This window comes from Notechis scutatus, chromosome 1 (genome assembly GCF_049901735.1).
Source record: "Notechis scutatus isolate UNSWTSFEM ecotype Mainland chromosome 1, rNotScu1.2, whole genome shotgun sequence".
NCBI lineage: Eukaryota > Metazoa > Chordata > Lepidosauria > Squamata > Elapidae > Notechis > Notechis scutatus.
Genome location: NC_142009.1, coordinates 49,397,828 through 49,418,435, shown reverse-complemented (window position 1 = coordinate 49,418,435; position 20,608 = coordinate 49,397,828). Strand labels below are relative to the sequence as shown.

The following is a 20,608-nucleotide window of genomic DNA, read 5'->3' as shown; positions in this document are numbered from 1 at the left end:
TAATATCATTATTAATCAATCATTTGACTATACTATTATTCATTCATGTTTTACAAGATAATCCATATTTTATTTAAGCTAAGTTATTTTTATTTTAAATGATTGGACATCACTCTTCAGATAGGTGTGTCTGAATTTTAGGGGGTTTTTTTGTAGTGATTTTCACTTCCAATACTATTTTACACTGGTATGCTTATCGTTTCTGAACTCTGCTGTTTGTTGTTTGGGAGTTAGAAGAGCAGGAAAGAAAGGGATTGCTCTTGCTGTGTTATATATGCTCTTTGTCATCCATAAAACACAAGAGAATCCAGAGCTAAATTCTTGAAGATCCATTGAATAAGATGTTGCAATTGCCTTTAGGTTATATAGTGTTGTTACATTGTTGACATTGATTTATACAGAATAATTTATATTAACTTGTGTGTACCACACATACTAATTTTTTAAAAAACTACTATCATAACTTATATTCAAATATGCTGTATCCTATCCTGGATTAACAGAGGCTGAGAATTTGATACCCTTTTAAATTATAATTCCAACATGAAATTGTTAGCCTAAGCGTAGGCAACTTCATACGTTACAGATGTTTTGGACTTCATCTCCCATAAAGCCCAATCAGTATGGCCAATGACAGGAAATTGTGGGAGCTGCAGTGCCCAACATCTTTGATTCCCAGGTTGCCTCCTCAGACTCCCAGTAACATGTTCTGGGATACTTTCTTAATATCTTTTAAGACTTTTCTGAAAACATAAGCAAAACAGCACCAAGTGGCTAGGGACTTGTTTTATTTTTAATGCCATTTGTTAGCTGTTCTTCCCTATTTGAGTCCATTGGATCTCTATTTAAAAACAGAGCTCATGTCTTACTTTTATAAACATGGCCCAAGTTTTCAACAATAGTGGTGAAATTGCTTGGCATATTTCTATCTTTTCTATATATGCAGTACTCAGCCCCAAGGAGGCATGCCTGTACATAGCCCTGCTCCCTCCAATACAATCTTCCATTTGTGGTAAGTTTCAGCTGCAGATCTTTCTTTTTGCCTCCTCAGAATGACTGTTAGTTCTGTGGTTCAGAAGAACATTTCTACACCAAGGACCTATTTTCTTAAGTAGGAATGATAAGCTGTTTTTACTTTTACATGAATCCCAGGGAATAGGGACTTCAATATCATATTGCAAAACAGAATTCAAACATTTAGGAATTCTTAGCAGGTCAACATGGTTTACAAATGGCCTCTGCCTGAGAAATTTGCTGAGAGGATCCAATATGTCTGGGTAGAAATCTTGTGAGTACTGCAAAGCATTATGGGACATGAACACTTTCTAGATCAGTGTTTCACAACCTTGGCAACTTTAAGATGTGTAAAATGTTCCAGCCAACTCCCAGAATTACTCCAGCGAACTCTCATTCTGGGAGTTGAAAACCACACATCTTAAAGTTGCCAAGGTTGAGAAACACTGTTCTAGATACTTTCCATTTAAAGTAGAACAATTTACCAGTAATAGGTGAAGAAGCTGATTTTCCCTGCTCGCTCTCCCTGCTTCAAGTCTTCCATTACTGATCTTCTGACTAATGGCTGTGGATCTTCAGGAACAGATCCATTTTCAGGACTATCTGGTCAAAATGGTGGCCAGCAGTAGTCCTCACAACAGCACTTCAATGCCCTGCAGGAATATTACATTGTAAGAAATGAAATCAGTGACTTGCTGCCTAACACCATCTTGTAGATAAAAATAGGTTCTCCCATGAGCTGTTCAGAGCATCCAGAAGTGGGAGGTGCTTCAGTCTCTTCTGGAAAGGCTGGGCTTAAAACTCTGGGACGCTCCTCCTCCTCCACGGGACACCTCCTCCATCCCCCAGTTTTAGCTCAGCCTTCGTGGTAAGAGGTTGTGCACTCCCTGACTGGAACGGTTTCTGATTCAGCTAGTCAAGATTCAGGTTTGCTCTTGGGTTAATTTGGCTTGCAAATTTTCCTCCCTATTAATCTGGCGATTTCAAGGCTTGTGGCTCTATTAGGTTATCACCACGATCAGTTGAGAGCAGCTCTTTGTGATTGGCGGAGCCTGCCACTTTGCAGGCAGTCTGAGACGGCTGCTTCAGGCAATTAGCCTATCTAATTCCCCGATCGTCTTATCTTTGCGATCTTGCCGGAACGCTTGCAGCCGTGGCTCACTTCTACTTACAGAATCATTTGTCTGACATTTTGGAGAGTCAGCAGCAGCGGCTCGTTAAACTGCTCAGGCATTTAACATCGGAGATTCTGCCTTCCCGCCTTTTTAAACGGCTGGCTTCAAGTTCGTGCCTAAATATTACAGGTGCCATTCCCCGCTGGTTTCCCTTCTTGGGGACCGGGGCAAGTACTTTCCCACTCCACTTTCCTGGGATTATTTCTCTCTTAGCCTGCTGGCATTGGATAAGCAGGCTAGTTCTTAAACAGGAATTTTTTTTCCCCCTCTCACAATTGCTTTTGGATCATTACATTGGAGCGAAGCCTCAAGTGCCATTTCAAACAGCGGAACGTTTTTGACAGGAAAGGATCCATCCAGGACCTGTATAGCTGGTTTCCCTTGTTGGGGACCAGGGATCCTGAATATTTCTTGCTTGGAGTGCTTGGGGGTTTTCCCTTGCTGGGGACCCTTAGATATTGTTTCCCATATATACGGGCTTACATATAGATATAGGCATATGTATATATATGTGTGTTTGTATATAGATATATATATATAGACTTACACTCCTGGAGAAGCGCCCTACTTTCAACCACAGGGGTAGGCACCACCCCTAAGTACAAATAATAATAATAATAATAATAATAATAATAATAATAATAATAATAATAATAATAATTTTAAAAAATTAAAGTTAGAGACACGAGATTCAGTCCTCCACAATGGAAGGTGACAACGTCTTCCGCTCCAAGACAAATAAGTCCCGAGATAAGTCAGTGGGCCCCAAAAAGGCCTCTAAGGCGGCGGATAAAGGTGCCCATAGATGGCACCAAGCCTTGGAAAGGCAGTGGCAGAAACGGGCCAGGGAGGCGGACAAGATGGCTATGACACAACAATCGGATCAGGGCCCAAGTACATTGTTGGGGCCCTTGGACTTATCCACCCAGCCCAGACAGGCTATTTCTGGACAGCCTCCCATAGGCATATCTCCTCCAATGAGCATTGCCCAGCGAATCCCAGAGGCAACCTTCACCCCTACGGCTACCGGTTTAAGACAGGAGGAGGGATTACCTGAGACTATTCCCATCGAAATGAGGCAATGGATGGAGATGGCCATACAAAAGGGCATTGCGGCTGGAGTTCAGCAATCCATCCGGACCAGACACTTTTCGGCTACTTCGGAAGTGGGATCCCTGTCTGCTCAATCCTTTGCGCATATGGGACATCATCAAACTCAGGTATTCCCCAATATCCCTGACATACCAGCCCAGGGTCTTCTGGAGGAGGTGGAATTAGATGACCAGGATGTTCCCATGGAGGTGGGGTTGATCCATCAGATGGACTTGGGGTTGTCAAAAGCTCACCCACTAGAACGAGGAATGTCGGATGACCAACCTACCTTTTCTGGCCTTTTTCGTCTGCACCTCTTTAAATCTTTACTGTTCAAAGCAAAGAACACCACTAAACTAGGCACATCAAGCCCTCATCCATTGTCAACAGGGTCTCAGGACGAATCTGAGGATCTAATATTCTCACAACCAGCTAATGAGGCAGAAACTATTCCTGTCCCCTGTATGTTTGCTGAATTAGTACAAAATCAATGGACATCAGCAGCATCCTACCCAGCCCCAACAGGGTACAATAAACGATATTATAATTTGGCACCAGAGTTTTCAAATTTTCTCAAAACGCTGGAGGTGGATGAGCCCATTGTGGCACTGGCCTCTTCTTCAACCTTTCCCAACGAGGCCGAGGAAGCCCTGAGACTGGAGGAAAAGAGAACAGAGTTGGCACTCTGTAGGGCGCATGTTTCTGACACCTGGGCCATGAGGGCAGCTACAGTTGTGTCCTTTTTTACACGGTCCTCCCTACGATGGCTCTTCCACTTGAGGGATATATTGCCGGCATCAAATGTCAGAGCCCACCAGGACATTGCTAAGATCATTGCAGCGGCAGAATTCTCCGCCGACGCCACATTTAATGCAGTCAAATTCTCGTCTAGAACCATAGCATCTCACGTATCAGCACGGAGACTGCTATGGCTCAGACATTGGCAGGCGGATACCAAGCATAAATGCAAGCTGGCATCAGCCCCAATATCGGGGGATAAATTATTTGGCAGTGTCTTGGAGCCCCTGCTTATTGAGAATAGAAACAAGAAAAAAGTGCTTCCCCCTCTTTTTTGGAGGTCTGAAAACAGAACGCCCCAGTCGTTTCGACGGGGTTCCTTTCGGACCTACTATCAAGGCCCATACGTTCCCAGATTGCAAAGAACATCAGGCTACAGACCCAGTTTTAGACAGGATAGGTCGGAATCTTCCGACAGGTCAGCGGGGAGGCCAAAACAGAAGAAACCCCAGAGGTACCGGAGGCCGATTTTTTCATCGCCCCAAGTGAGTCCTTGACAGCAGCTCCCATTGGAGGGCAGCTAAAATTGTTTGCTGATCAATGGGACAGCTCCACCTCTGATGCGTGGGTCAGGGACTCTGTTAGGTTTGGTTTGGTGCTAGAGTTTCAATCCTCCCCTCCGAACTTTTTCATTAGGAACCCTAGGTCCACGGACCCCATTAAGAGAGCATTGATGCAGGAGGCTATCAATCATCTTCTGCATATTCGGGCCATTAGAGAGGTCCCATCTGAACAACGGGGTCAAGGCTGTTACTCTCTATTGTTTGTGGTCCCAAAGAGTTCGGGGGGCTGGAGGGCAATTCTGGACCTCAAACGTCTTAACAGATCATTGGTTTATCGAAAATTCAAAATGACTACTCTCCAGTCCATTCTGCTCAGCATCAGAGAGAACGATGTCCTGACCTCTATAGATCTCACAGAGGCTTATCTACATATACCACTTAGACCTGCTCACTACAAATACCTTAGATTTTGTTATTGTGATCGGCACTACGAATATATCGCCCTACCATTCGGTCTGGCTTCAGCCCCTAGGACTTTTACCAAGGTCCTAGCGGCTTTGGCTGCCTCCCTCAGGATCAAATCTATTCGTTTACAATGTTATCTGGATGATATTTTAATTTTGTCATCTTCCAGACATCAAGCAAATTTGGATACCAAGATTACTCTGGAGACCCTTCAAGGTCACGGCTTTTCCATAAATTGGGACAAAAGCCATTTGATCCCTTCAACTAGGTTAGTTCATTTAGGGGCAGTGATAGATACCGTGGAGGGCAAGGTTTTTCTCTCTCAGGACAGGTTGAATAGTATCTAGTCTTTGGCCAGAGAGATCAGAGACTTAAAGAGGGTTTCCCTGGCAGTTCTGTCTCAACTGTTAGGGAAACTGATTTCTTGTATTTCCATTGGGCCTTGGGCTCGATTCCATTCTAGAGATCTGCAATGGTTCCTGCTACCTTTCCAGTGATCTAGAAGAGCCACTTCCAACGTCCAGATAAAGGTACCGCACAGTGTTCTCCGATCGCTCCACTGGTGGTCGGAAAACATGATAAACAAGGGGTGTCCTTTCAAGGAACCTTGCAGGGCAACGATCACAACCGACGCCAGCCTGGTAAGATGGGGAGCTCACTTCCAATCCCACACTGCACAGGGAATTTGGACTATTTCTGAACAATCACAAAGCATCAACCTGTTGGAGCTGCGAGCAGTTCATCTGGTGTTATGCAGTTTTCTACCCCTTTTCCAATCACGCCACGTTCTGGTCTTGACAGACAATATCACAACCAAGGCCCACGTAAACAGACAGGGGGGTACTCACTCCAAACTTCTGATGCTGGAGACGGGCCAGGTTGTTCAAGTGGGCCGAGGCCAATCTGTTGTCGCTCAAGGCAGAGCGCATAGCAGGGGCCTTAAACACACAAGTGGACTGGCTCAGCAGGGCCTCGATAGATCAGGCAGAGTGGTGCCTACTCCCGCCTCTCTTCCAGGAAGCAGTGCGGAGGTTTGGGCAACCGGTGATCGATCTATTTGCCTCTCCCTGCAACGCCCAATTGCCCCGGTATATTTCAAGGTACCCGACTCAGGGGGCGGAGGCCGTCAACGCTCTGCGATGTCAGTGGCCTCCCGGACTTCTATATGCATCTCCTCCACTCCCTGTAATACCCAGGTTGATCCAGAAGTTATTGGAGGAACGAGCGGAACTGATATTGGTCACCCCTTACTGGCCCAGGCGAACGTGGTTCACGGACTTACAGGACCTGTTGAGAGAACAACCTTGGAAAATTCCACCGTCGAGGGTTTCCCTTTCGCAAGGGCCGGTACTTCACCTGGACCCACAATGGCTCAGCCTAGCCGTATGGAGGTTGAGCAGAACCGTTTAAGGACCCAACAGTTTTCAGAGGATGCCATTGCCACCATACAAGCATCCAGACGGTCCTCTACAAATTGTATATACGAGGCCACGTGGTCCGCTTTCTGTCGCTGGTGCCAGGGGCCTAAGATCGACCCAACTGCTCCATCAGTAGGACAATTATTGGACTTTTTACAGGAGGGGTTGACCAAGGGCCTATCTCCAAATACTTTACGCAGACAGGTGGCGGCCTTAGCCTCGGTGATATCCTGGGGAATTTGAGACTAGCGGTTCTTAAAGGCTCGAACGGGCCAGTTGTAAGTGCGGTTAACACCTTGTTGAGCTCCCGAGTGGGATAGCGGTGAATTACAGGAGGTCGTAAGTTTGCAGCACCCTTAAGAAAGCTGCGGACATGTGGATGGTACGCTATGGAATGAAGGTCACCCCAGGATATCACCGAGGCTAAGGCGTTGGTACTTACCTGATACGCCCGTTCTCTGTGAGCTGTGAAGAGCATCCAGCCACACCCATTTCTTTCCATCTAGTGGGGTTCCGTTCTGGTCAGGGATCTAGATTAGGTGATGAGTCCCGGACTTTGGCACTCAGTCTTCGCAAAACTGGGGGACGCTGAGGAGGTGTCCCGTGGAGGAGGAGGAGCGTTTCGGAGTTTTAAGCCCAGCCTTTCCAGAAGAGAGTGAAGCACCTCCCACTTCTGGGTGCTCTTCACAGTTCACAGAGAACGGGCGTATCAGGTAAGTACCAACGCCCTATTCATTTCAAAGGCACTTCAGACAAGTGTATCGACAAGTGGCTCTGTTGGAGTTCAATTAACCAGCATTGGGTGAAAATCCTAGCTTCTTTGGAAAAACCCTGACTACTAGCATAGGAAAACATGTTGAAAAATATCCTTGCTCCCAACATATTAACTTGGGCCACAGAAGAGAAGTGTCTTTTCCTTGCAAGATGTTGTTTGGTTGGCAAGAAGAGCTGATGGCTCTTGTTTTGATAGTCTGCATGGCTATGTTTTAGGATATGCTTGCCATGGGTCATTCATTAAATCTTGTAATGTAGCATGAGATTATAATAGACATTATAATGAACTCATTGGAGAAGTGGGAAAAAAACCAGCACTGTGGTAAATCTATAAATATGTTAGGAAAAAGCCACTATGAATGAAGGAATTATTACAAACTCTATTAATGCTCATAAAAGTGTTTAAAATAAGGAAGGAAGATCCATGTGACAGTTATTTAAGGCACAGATGAATGTCATTTTTTGCCACACTGCAGGTCAAAACTGTCAACATGGCTTTTTAGAAATTATGCACTAAAAAGGAGAAAAGGGAGGCTTCGTTGTTGTCTCAAACACTTCTGATTCAACCAAGCCCTGCCCTCCTTTATTTCAGAAACTGACAGCCCAGAAGCTATTCATGCCATCAAAAATAGGCTTTCCTAGGGTACAAAATGGTTGCAAAAAATTTGATTACTCACTGTCAGCAGGGAAATTGTTGAATCTAGTAGTGGTCCAATTTTTTTTCATCCCAAATTGATTCGCTCCAAGTTGTTCTTTGTATCTTTACCTTCCTTTTTCTCTTTAGTTAGTAAACTGTCTGCAGCAATAAAGAGCACAACCCAGGACATAGATTTGGCTCTGAATGAAATGAACAGGTATTTTTAGTTCATTGTCCTTCAGTTGGGTTGCTGTGGCTGATCTTCCAACTAAGCCTATTGGGGAAATCCAATGCACCCAAAAACACCAAGCTAAGTTAACACCACCAAGTTAAATGCACAGAATTGTTGCATTCAGTCAACAAAGATAAATACATGGACTATGAATGGGAGTCTAAAATATTTATTTTGGGTAGAAAGATGCCCAGAATCCAATGCATTTTTAAGTATGCATACAATAGTATAACAAGTGATTCTTGTTCAGTCATTTGCAACAATTCCTTAATAAGTATAATTAAGGCTGAGTACCATATTTTAATATCAATTCTTGTGGAGATGAACAGAAAAAGAAAACATCTGATTCACTTAAAAGAGGTCCCATTTACTATATCATTGAAAAGCTGATTCCTTCACCTCCTTGCAGCTTCCATACGTATTATTGTAACATATGCATTTTGTAAGGCAGATTGGAATATATTTTGCATTTCAGACCCCTCAGATTACCAATTATTCTGGAAAAATACAGGTAGTCGTTGACTTACAACTGTTCATTTTGTGACTGTTTGAAGTTACAATGGCACTGAAAAAAGTGACTTTTGACCATTTTTCACACTTACAACCATGATCGTGTGATCAAAATTTAGATGCTTGGTAACTGGTTCATATTTATGTTGATTGCAATGTCCACAGTCATGTGATCACCTTTTTGCGACCTTCTGACAAGCAAAGTCAATGAGGAGGCCAGATTCATTTAACAACGGTGTTACTAAGTTAACAACTGTGGCGAGAAAGGTCATAAATTTGGGCAAAACCAACTTAACAAGTATCTCGGTTAGCAACAGGTATTTTGGGCTCAATTGTGGCCGTAAGTCGAGGACTACAGCAAATAGACCTAGAGGGAAAGAAAAACCTAGAGACGTATTATTTCTGAGAAAAAGCCAGCAGCTATTGCCAAAGAACCAACCCTCTGAACATAAAGCTCTTCTGTTCCTGCATGCTGACTCAAGCCCCACCCTATGTTGCTGCTGGATATCCCACCAGAATTCGCAATGATGCCAGATGCCAAGAAGTGCTGAGCTGTGAAAAATGCCAAGTGGTCCTCTGTGAAGAGATCACTTATTCGGTGTCTCAATCTAAATCAGCCATGTGACAAGACTGAAACTAGCTTTCTCCAGGATCTCTTCTGAGCCTCAGATTCCTTCATTGGAAATGGCCAATGATAGTGAAGGAGGGAGGGAGAGCTTCACCTAAGACCAAAGACTAGATGGGCAGAGCTGATGAGCTGAATTAAGACTGAAAACCAGATGGTCGGCACCCACTATCTAAAATTTCTTATCCATGCTATTATGCTATAAAGTAGGTCTGGAATCAGCTGGCTGTTTTCTCTCATTTCCAAAAAGCTGTTAGGCTGTTACGCACACACAAATACATGTGTATACATGCACACACACACTTCTTACATCAGCCCTTGCATCAGCCTTTACAACTTTAGCTAGGTGGAGTGGGGAGTGTCCGCCTCCTGTTAAATCTTGCATGGCAAATTCTCAAGAAATTCCAACTAGCAATCAGCTTTACTCATAAGCCAGAATTATAATTTTTAAAATAATCTATCAACAATAAAATCAACAAGGTATATTTTTTTTACCAAATTAACGGTATACTTGAAATCTTAGGTATGAACAAGTCTCACAGAAATAAGATTTACTTCTGAGCAAATATGTATATAGGATCAGAAGCACTTTGTTCTGGAAGATTGTTATCATTTTCTGCAGAACATTATACAACAGCACCGTATTAAAAAAAAAAAATCAGCTCCTTGGGTTATCTGTAAATTGAAAAGCACAACTTTGCCTTTCCCGAGTTTTGTTCTTTCAAAATCCAAGTTGGGTATTGTTTTCAGTTTGAGGAAACAATAAATATTACCATCACAAGATTAGATTTCATAACAAGTCAGGATGGACTATTTTTTGAAGTCTGTGTATGTGTATATATATATGTTTGTACATTCCAAAGCATGCACGCCCACCCACACCCAGCTTCCGAGGAAGGCCCCTCTCTACCGTGTGACTCAGTGCTGAAGCAGGAATTCAAATGATCAACCTTCACCAAACCTAAAAGCCTTGCACAGGGTTACATCTGTTTTGCACGTTTGGTACATATTGCAGCATTGAAAAAGGAAAACACAAAAACTGCGAGTCATCCCCCTTGCATCAGACTCTATATCTCGCTCCAGGTTCTCATTCCCTCCGGTTGCATGACTTTCTTCAGCTCAGCAGTGAAACGGAGGGGGAAAGCAGACCAGCAGAGAAAATTCAGTTGGGGGACTGTACTCCCTCCCTCCCTCCCTCCCTCTTATCATGGGATTTGCTTAACAATAGCAACTGGAAGTGCCAGAAGTGCCATCCCCAAGTGATGTGGTCACATGATGTTGAGGTTTATAACCACGTTGATTAATGATGGAAATTCCGGTTCCAGTTTCTGTGGTTTGAAACAAGAACTACCTCTGAGTCCAAGGAAGAGTTCTCAGATATTAACCTATTCTGAGTCCAGTGACTGTTTCAGCAAAAGATCTTTCCTGGATTTAATAATCTTTGATTCTCTACAGCTAAACCTCGACTTAACTACCACAATGAAATCTAGGATATTGGTCATAAGTCATTGCAGTTGTAAATCGAGGCACCATGCATGCGACTGGATGATTTTATGACCATTTTTATGATGGCTGTCACTGAGGTTGTAAAGTGAATCATGTGGTTGTTAAGCAAACCACATGATTCTTAAGCAGATCCATTGTATACCGTAGGTTTTTTTGCTTTTGGTTGGAAAATGGCAAAAAACGTCACCAAATGTGGGTTCTCATGACCATGGAATACTGCAGCTAGTCATGAATGCAAGCCAGTTACCACAAGCCCCAAACTATAATCACATGACCTGGGGACATGACAGTCATCGCTAAGGACAGGTCATAAATAGCTTTTTTAAAAAACATGTCATAAATTAAATGGCTAGTCATAAATCAAGGACTAGCCATTTAAGTGACAAAGTTAAGTGACAAAGGAGTATTTTGTGAGGAAGGAGTGAAACTGAAATGGGTTGGGAACTGATCTACATTCAGCTCTGTGGTGTAGATACTTCTGAACTGGGTGAACAATGGACTTGAATGCTGTCATGAACATATTTTATCAGAATTGCCCCCTTGTAAAGATCACTATGTGTGATGTGAGCTTTCCTGCACTCACCAAACAATCCATAGATAAGGCGGCTTCCTGTGTTCCTAGCTTGGTCAAAAGGAATATATTTGTGCAGAGAAGCACGTACATTTTCAAGTTTCACAGAGGGGGAAAAGGGGTTCATTCCAGGCAAATGAATTTGAACTAGGTTGACTTATAATCCTGAACAGATTGGCAATATGCAAGTGGCTGGCCTTGTTGCTATCCTGTTTAATATACTCACGGGGCTGGAAAGAGTTCTTTAGCCTATGAAGTATGGCTCCTGCTCAATGCACACTGAGAGCAGCATAAATCCAACTTAAAGCATCCTAGACAAATCTTGGATAGGAGAATACAGATATTCCCCTATCCAAGATAGGACAGCCCATCACCTCTCTGGGTAACTGGATCCCCCATTGAATATACTTTTGAAGAGGAGTCCTATTCAATTGACATCTGCCAGCCTTAATTTGAATCCGTTACTCTGTGTTCTGCTATTCTGGAGTGATAAGAGAACTTGGCTTCTACTTCTGTGTAACATACTCTGATAATTAATTACCTGAGAAATGCAGGAAAATTAGGCACATTTTTGATACAATGGTTTTTATCTGATTTCGCTTATGATTTGTTTTACTGCCTGTACTGATCCAGGGCAACACCAACTGTACTTTTTAAAAAGGCAACACTGTTGTGTGCTAGTGCACACACACACAGTGTTGTCAGGTGCAAGAGCACCAACCTAAGATACAGGACTCATTATGAATAATGGGCTACTAAGGGGTAGAGCTTCTGCTCAAGAAAGAATATTCAAAAGCAGCAACTGGATTTTGCCCAAGGCTCAGCTTAAGAGCTTAAATCACAGGTGTCAAACTTCATCACGTCATGTGATGTATCGTGACGTTTTTTGCCTTTGCGGAGCCTGAACGGACGTGGCCTGCAAGTGACACATCTGGCCCGCAGGCCACCAGTTTGACAGGCCTGGCTTAGATCAAACTAGGGCTTCCAGTTCTGACCTGAAAAAAAAAATTTTTAAACACCATTGGGCAGAAGCAAAGAATATGTCCAAATTCTGGTGGACATCTAGATTTTTGTTATTTGCCTTACCCTTAAGATAATATTTCACAACCTCGACATCTTTAAGATGTGTGAACTCTAACTCCCAGAAATCTCCAGCCAGAATTATGGCTAGAGAATTCTGGGTGTTGAAGTTCATACATCGTAAACGCTGCCAAGACAAATGGGAATTTGCAATTTGGGAAAAGTGGGTATGCGTGTATATTATGTACACAAATCTTCATAAACATTTATGAGCATTTAAATGTGGAATATAGATGCAGATGTACCTTTACATCTTAAGTGTATTTGCAATGATTGGGTTGCTACTTATTTCCTTGATAGTTCTGGATTTCTTGTCTTTTTCTTGCAAGTACACCACAACTGGGAGGGATTATAAGAGTGTAGTCCCAATTTTTTTTTAAAAAAAAGCAAGTTGGAAAAAGTTATTCATTCCACAATTGTCTGCCCTGTGATATATTCCAATGCAAAGGAAGCAGATGTGATTCAGCATAGTGTGATGGATCATTTGACATTCAAGAGCAACGTGCAGTAACTGAAGAATTTTTACTTTCCTATTTTCTCATTATCAAGAAATATGTTTAGACAATGCTCGACAAAAGGTGTTATAATGTTTGAGTGTTTTTTCTTGTTCATGTTATTGTAAATATGCCTAAGTTGTAAAGAAGTTGGGTAACCCTTTGATATAGTATCAGCTCCTCCACCTGTGTGGCTTCTTCTTCTACTTGAAATCTCAGGAAGTTGTATGACTGCACGTTATATGGCTCACAAACATGACTACAGCTCTGGTTTCTGGGACACATCTAAGGGCTCTGGGTTAAAGCAGGTTACTACGGTATAAACTGAAATGATGTCTCTTCTGGCATGTTTCTTGTGGTGGCTAAGGTAGTCCAAGGAAGTACTTACTAAAGGCTTTATGCATTATTATTCTACAATTTTAACAGAACACTTGAAGAAATTTGGGTCTTTCCATTTACCAAGTGCCAATTACTGTGCTTGCCAGCTATAATGTTGTTTCTAGTAGTGTGGCATTGCCCTCTAGTGGCTTGAATATATATGCACATTGTTCCTAGTTGCAAATAATGATTTTGTTTTTAAAAAACATAGCACTTAATTTTGTCGATAAGATGTAGCAACTCTATCATCTTGTTTCCAATTTCTGTTTTCATGTACTCAATGAAACATATTAATGCCCTACTCAAATTTGATCATTCTCAGTGTTAAAATCCATGAAGCCTCCTAGTAAAAACAGACAAATTTTTGCAATCTAAATTATGTTTTTTGATATGTGAATGAGCCTAGAGAATGCATATCATAGAAGGGGTGGCTTTAACATGGAAACAGTTGCTTCATGTTCATTTCCTGAAATTGTACTGAAACAGTACAAATAGTAATCACAGCTACATTCTCTGCATAATTTCATATCAGCTTTCATTCAGTTGACAAAAAAAGATAAATGGAATTTGCTTTCAAACTTTCTTTGAAGTAGAAGAGCACTTCCATGAAGATGTTAGTGGGTGGAGTATGAAGTTTTGCACTCACTATGAGGTAGCCAAGAAGTATATGTGAATAATCTTTCACTGCACTTTCATCATATATTCTTTGGCTTCCCATACTTCTGTTAAATCTTGTGGGAAGGTATCAATAGGAAAACTTTTCTAAACTGAAATTTTACAAAAGCAACTCTCCTGCCACTAAGAGACATTGTCACCCTTGAGTAACGATTGATTGTCTCCTCTTGGACAAATAAAGATAAATAATTCACTCAACTTCCTGAGAATTGCAAAAGAATTGCATGTGATAACTTCCAAGATATTCCCAGTGTCTGAAAAGAGAATAGCAAGATGGAGCCAGGAAAAAAAAAAATGGTGTGTGTGTGTGTCCTCCAGAACAGCTGAAATGTAGCATTGCCAGAGAGCAGGGCTACCCAGTGATGTGTGGAGACAGCTAATTTCTTAGGCTAAGGCATTATTTCATAAATACTGTAATCAAATAATTGCAAAAGGTATTTTAAAGCAAATATAGGGATGTATGGACCTTAACTGGCTACTGGTTAACAAAATGAGGGGTTTTTTTTGCCAGGATATACTGCTGTAGTTTTTAGTACATCTGTCTGATGCCTAAAAATCACTTGGGAAAGAGAACATTCAACCCATTTACAGGACTGAAACTTGCTTTAAGAAGAAAAAGGAAAATAGACATGTCAAGGCAAAAATAATTAATATATCACATGTTATCAAATGAGACACTTTCTTTTGATATGTCCAAAGTCATTGAATGAGGTAGATTTGAGTCTTAATATTATTTTAATTTGCTCACAAGAAAGGAGTAACAAATAGAATACAATCAGATATACACATGAGGTACCAAATATCAGATCCACAGAGTTATTACAGTCAGTGGTTAGTGCATCCAATAACTTATTTCTTCCAGTTGGACCATTATTGGACATCAGGAGAACAAGTGAAAAGCTAGGATGGTATAGATGCTACCCAAGCCATGCTGTGCACATTGTACTTCTGCAGAATTGCAGACTTGCTTTTTGTGGAATTCAGTGAGAGGAAAAATTATGTAAACATTATATAGCAAGCATATATATTTGAATACTAAAGATGAATAAAGAATTGGACTTTTAATGTTTCTGATACTACATAAAATCGTATTAATTCAGTCTTAAAATAATATGCAAAATAGGTTAGAATTACTAATTTCCTGTAAACTTTTTCTATGTCACCTTGCTACTGCTAAAAACAGCAGCTCTATACTCCTCTGCTGAGACTTATGCCCTATCTCTCCTCGTTGTGGACTTCACTACAAAGCAGGGAACTTTGTAACAGAAAGTCATGACTTTCTACTAGTAGTTTGTGAAAATAATGCAGTTGGTGGGAGAACATTCAAAGGAAACTCCCCCAAAGTTCATACAGACCGATGGACAGAACCCACTGCGCTGGAAGGCACAGGTAACATCCATCAAGAATCACAGAGTCAACTGGATATTGCTAATAGCCAATTGTTAGCAGGATGGTTTGTCAAACTGTATGTTTTATATGGCCATGAGGATTTTGAATAAGAAATGTTCAGTGGGAATGAACATGGGACTCCTTGTCACCTGATCCTGCTCTTCTCTTAAGCTTTTGCATTTTTAGCCAAATAATTGGCTAATGAAAAATAATTTCTCCACTGATGATGAAACAGAACACTTTGCTGGCCAAAACAATTTCAACACATACACTACACTTTTATCATTCATATCAATATTACTAACCAACCAATGGTAAGAGCATGATAAAATAGAAAGCAATCATCCTCAGAGATATGAAGCCATTTAGGTACATTATATTTTTCAGTTTTTAGATACCTTCCTGTTTCTTTGTAGTAGTCATGGGATTGCCAAGTTATTGTTAAAACTCATCCTTAATAGTGAAATGTGGCTGATCTTCAGGTTTAAAGTTTGGGTTAGGGCTGCCATCTTCATTGAGAATTCTTCGGGCAGTGTAGCCAACAATAGGGTATTTAGCCTTGTAAACATTACTAAAGGTCTCATCCAGAGATCGCAACTGCTCTTCTGTGAGTCCCATCTCAATGAATTGCAATTATGTAAAGAAAGAAAGATGGAAAGGGGAGGGGTAGACAGAACAAATACAATGATTATTGCACACTTCCACGCTACGTAATCTGAATGCAAAGGACTACTAATTGCACTGAACCAGGTTTTTAGAGCTCTGTACTTTTTCTGTTTTTAAATCCCCCCATCTTCAATGATCCTGTTAATTGGATCAGATCACCAGGACCAATAAAATCACATGCAAATAAAACCATTTCTTAATTGTGGCTTCAGATCAAGCTATGGTGAAAAGATCTTTTTCTTACTGTATCGTAAGTGAGATCTGCTGGATCAAGAGACATTTTTGCAACACTTCGGGTTGAATCTTTTCCAGCTAGTGCATTGTATGGTGCTCCTTTCCCATAAAATTCTGTTGGAGAAAAATAACACAAATAGCAGTTAAGCACAGGACTTAAAATTCTTAGGCTCGCTCGTTCTCACGCACGCGCATGCACAGAGAGAGAGAGGTATTTCGAAGATTACACTGCTTTAAGAACAGCTATCGTAAATTACATCCCAGGGACTTCATTGTTCACAAGCCTAGAATAAAGTGTTGTTATATATTGAGATTTCCAGAGATTGATTTGTTTTATCCTGGCTTTGCATAGTGCCAGCCCCTAAAAAGTTCTAAAACAAGTAAGCATGAAATGTCTTATCTTCAACTGTGTAACAAGAGAAACACGTTCATGACTCAGTTTGTCTTGAACCAACTTTAATACAATAATGTAAACAACCTAAACTACTGAAATCCTCCAACATTTTGAAGCCTTAACAACAATACACAAAACAAGTGGGCATATGGCAAACAGTCAGTAATCTAAGGGATAGTTTAGAGAGTGAAATGGTGATCAGAAAAGGAAAGGGAAATAAAGAAAAATGGGTGTGAGGTACACAGTCTCTCCAACCAGGGAGCAACCAATGCTAGACTGCATTCTGTGAGCTGTTGTCCAAAGGACTTGGAAAATACCAAATTGAAAAAGGCAACCATACATTTGGATGATCCCAAAACCGGGAAAAAGAAAATGCCCACTGGAAGCTACATTCACAGAATATAAGGACTTACTTCCAATAATAAGAAAGAGGGAACCCTCTCTCCGTGTCAAATTTCTGTATTATGTGGTCTTATGTTGTACAAGATGGAACTGTATCTTCTACTACTACCATCCAGAAGTTCTTCTCCAACATACTACTGTATTTTTTGGAGTATAAGACGCATCGGAGTATAAGATGCACCTTGGTTTAGAGGAGGAAAATAAGAAAAAAACATTTTGCTTCCTTGCACCCCGTTTTTGCCCTCCCCGGCGTCCAGAGGCACTCTGCAGGCCAAAAAATGGGCGCTTTCACTGTATAAGATGCACAGACATTTCCACCCACTTTTTTGGGGGGTGGGGGAATGCGTCTTATACTCCAAAAAATGCGGTGTTTGACCAAAACTTTATCCTATGTCACGAGTGACAGGAATTGAATAACTGGATTCCCAAACTTTCCTTATACAACTGCCCATTCCAAGCTATTTGCCATATACTTTTGTAATACATGCTACTTATTTCCCTTTTTAATAACCATGTGGTGAACCACCTTTTCCCACCAACTCTCTATACTGATAAGATATGGCCAGAGGTATATTGATATTGGGGACTACTCATCCCTACTGCTCTATGGATTTATTGCATTATGTGAAGGGATGTACATTAAAACTGTTTAAAAGTTATCAGATGGGATTTTGAGGTGAGCTATTCAGATTTGGATTTGGTTGATGAATCTTTTGAAGCAGCAATAGTTTTCAAACTGTTTATTTTCCTCCCAGACCCCTGGTTTGAAATTGAACACTTCAATGAGTAAAGGCAAACCAGGCAGAAATAACTGAGGTTTGGAAATCCAGGAGGAAAGCAAGTAGGAACTTGCTCCCTTTGGTTTTAAACAGTGGCAAAATGAATATCCCTGGGGTAGCAGCACTAGACTCTTACAAATATATGAAACTATTGCTACATAGCTGCTACGAGCTTGCTGCAAAGACAGGAAAAGATCTAGGTTACTCTTCAGATGAAATTAGCACCAAGAGCTGCTAAACGGGTAAAATCTGGCATTATACACAAGTACTGTCCTTCTAAACAGGTGTGAGCAATCTGTGGCTGCCTTAGCTGATGTTGGTCTACAAGTCCCAGGATTGGTCACCGATCATATTGGTTGGAGCTAATAGGAGCTGAAATTCAAGAACTATAAAGGCTATCCAGCTCTGGGAATTAAGGATAATAAACATCTGAGGAGGGGGGGAACTAGCAGCCTTTATAAATGAGAGGAACACTTTTTTTCAGCATATGCTTGGGCAATTGCCTTTACTCTTTACAAGAGCCATACGGTTGAGGTGACAACACCAAGATATACTTATTGTGAACCATTCTGGGGGTGAGGGGGGAGGACATTCTGCTTGTAAGGTGATCTTACCTTTTCCAGAAGTGACATCAAACACCACACCCTTCACGGCTATATAAATAGGTTCATCCTCCTGAAAGTACAATGTATATACTTTATCATGAAATGTACTGGTAAGAAATGCCAACAGCATACTGTTTTACCTGGTCATTCTTTTTTTCAAGAAAACCAAAAGTCACTTAACTAGAACTTGAAGGTTCTTGTCTTTAAAGAGGAAAAGCTGTTCACATTAACAAAGGGATGCTATAAAAAGAAAGTCTACAGAATAAACTTGAGCAGAGAAATCTCCAATTGGTGTAAATAAAAAGAAAAGTCTGTAGCACTGAATACTAGATTTAGAGTGGTGGTTAATAGGTGGGGAATTTGTGGTTCTCCAGATGTGGTTGATTAACTCTACAACCAAAATATATTTACTTTTTGCCATGATAACTTGTGTTGCTCAGTGTTATGCTTTATGCAGCTGGAAGCCCTGGTTTCACTGCTTCTGAAAATTTCTACATCAAATTCCTTTGTTAATGAAATAAAAATAGAGGTTATCATATCCATTATGATATAATACATGCAAATGAAAGTTCTGATTACTAAGGTATAATTATTCATTTTGGTACAAAATTTCCATGTTTGTAAATGAAGAGGAACAGCATGCAAAAACCTACTGCATACACATTATGAAATGCCTTTAATATTTACAAAGAAGGTTTTCTTTTATCCTTAAGTGTCCCTATGATAAACTGTTTGTCTAGTTTTCCACAAAGGTAACTATGTTGCTAATTGCTTTGTTATTACAAAAGTATAACCCAAAGTTCCATGTTGCCATGAGCATCCTTCTAAAGACCCCAAAGAATCCAGAATTAGTGGGGCTTTTAATCATGGCCATTTTTAGGAACAAAATTGTAGGCACGAAAGGCACTCATTTTCCAGTTAAAATGCCAGGGCTCTCCAAAGCAGACCTTATATGCATTGACTTTTGCCTTGCAGTCCAACTCTACACAAGCGCGCGCGCGTGTGTGTGAGAGAGAGAGATTTGCAGTACCACAAGACCAAGGAAAAGATGCAACAACCAAGTTTTGGAGACAGTGTGAAACTTCATTCCTTTGTCCTAACGCGCGACATCCCATTTTGGGCAGCCGTGTTTTAATGCTGTACAAGAAATATTCCGTTACTCTTTCTTGCGGCTTATCAAAACAAAATATGCTGCCTAACAAACTTCGCCGAGTTCAAAGAGATTACAGCCCGGGAGCCCCCCCAACCCGCCCTCCGCAGAGTAACTTCGGTCAGTTTCGGCCGAAAGCTCCAAGGCGGGATCAAAACGCGCAGAACTGCTCCAGTCGTGTTGCTGCAACGGCGTCCAGAGGGCGCAGCTCTCTCCCAACAGGTTGCTTCTGCTACCTCTTTTCTCGAGAAAAGACCTTTTCCCCTCCCCTCCCCCGAAAAAGCGGCTCGAGCCGGCCTTTGCTGCCGAGAGGGCCCGTCCCCGCAACCCCCGCCCCCGGCCGCCGAGGGGGAGCCTTTCCGAAAGCTTTGCCTTACCTTGTGTCCGTCGTACCTGGCCAGCTCGTCTTCCGTGAAGAGCCGCACCGGTCTCTGCGAGGGCGGGGGCTTGAACCGGAGCTCCTGCTCACTTCGCGCCTCCTGCGGGCCCGCGTGGGTCAACGCTAGCAGGGCAAGCGCCAGGCGGAGGCCTTGGGCCATGGCTCTCGGGAGGTGGACGGCTTCCAAATCCGGCCGGGAGCGGAGGCTGGCGAGGGAAACGCCTTCTCGGGGCTCCTCGTGCTCGCGTTGTTCGTCTATTCCTCCACTTCGTTTATACGTCGCCTCATCCTGAAGGCTCCAGGGAGAGAACTTCCAGCCCCCTTCCCTTTGCTTAGTTCGAACAAGCTATGGATGACTCCGGGATGGGAGGGTCCTTCAGCTATTCAAAACAAAAACAAGTGTGATTGACTTGGAGTTACATTGTGTTGGTTAAGTGTTCCCTTTATTTATTTTTTGAGCAGTGTATTTAAATATCTATTTTTTCTTAACAGTGCTCAGGTGCTGACTGCTTGATTAACACTTCACAAGTACAATGTGCTGGGATTTTGTTTTCTTGGTTGTCTCTTATTAACTCTTCAAACACTGCAAACAAAGCCTGATCATGTATAATACTGTATTTGCTTCAATCCTACTTTATAATCTCTATAAAGCATCATATTGAC

General features: G+C 41.7%; 1 protein-coding gene across 1 annotated transcript; it reads right to left on the bottom strand.

Moving 5' to 3' along the window:
* Positions 1 to 14,663: 14,663 nt before the first annotated feature.
* NENF (neudesin neurotrophic factor) lies at positions 14,664 to 20,329 on the bottom strand. The gene is made up of 4 exons (XM_026682948.2): positions 19,944 to 20,329; positions 18,426 to 18,486; positions 16,247 to 16,350; positions 14,664 to 15,954 (listed from the first exon to the last, which is right to left on the bottom strand). Exons 1-4 carry the CDS (start codon positions 20,103 to 20,105, stop codon positions 15,778 to 15,780), a joined length of 504 nt encoding a protein of 167 aa, XP_026538733.1. The 5' UTR covers positions 20,106 to 20,329; the 3' UTR covers positions 14,664 to 15,777.
* Between the last annotated feature and the right edge of the window lie 279 nt (positions 20,330 to 20,608).

Coding starts and splice junctions, on each gene's coding strand:
- NENF (XM_026682948.2), bottom strand. CDS start 20,105: ATGGCCCAAGGCCTCCGCCTGGCGCTTGCCCTGCTAGCGTTGACCCAC. Junction 16,351..18,425: donor TGATGTCACTTCTGGAAAAG/GTAAGATCACCT, acceptor TTTCTCCAACAG/AATTTTATGGGAAAGGAGCA. Junction 15,955..16,246: donor CAGATCTCACTTACGATACA/GTAAGAAAAAGA, acceptor CAATTCATTGAG/ATGGGACTCACAGAAGAGCA.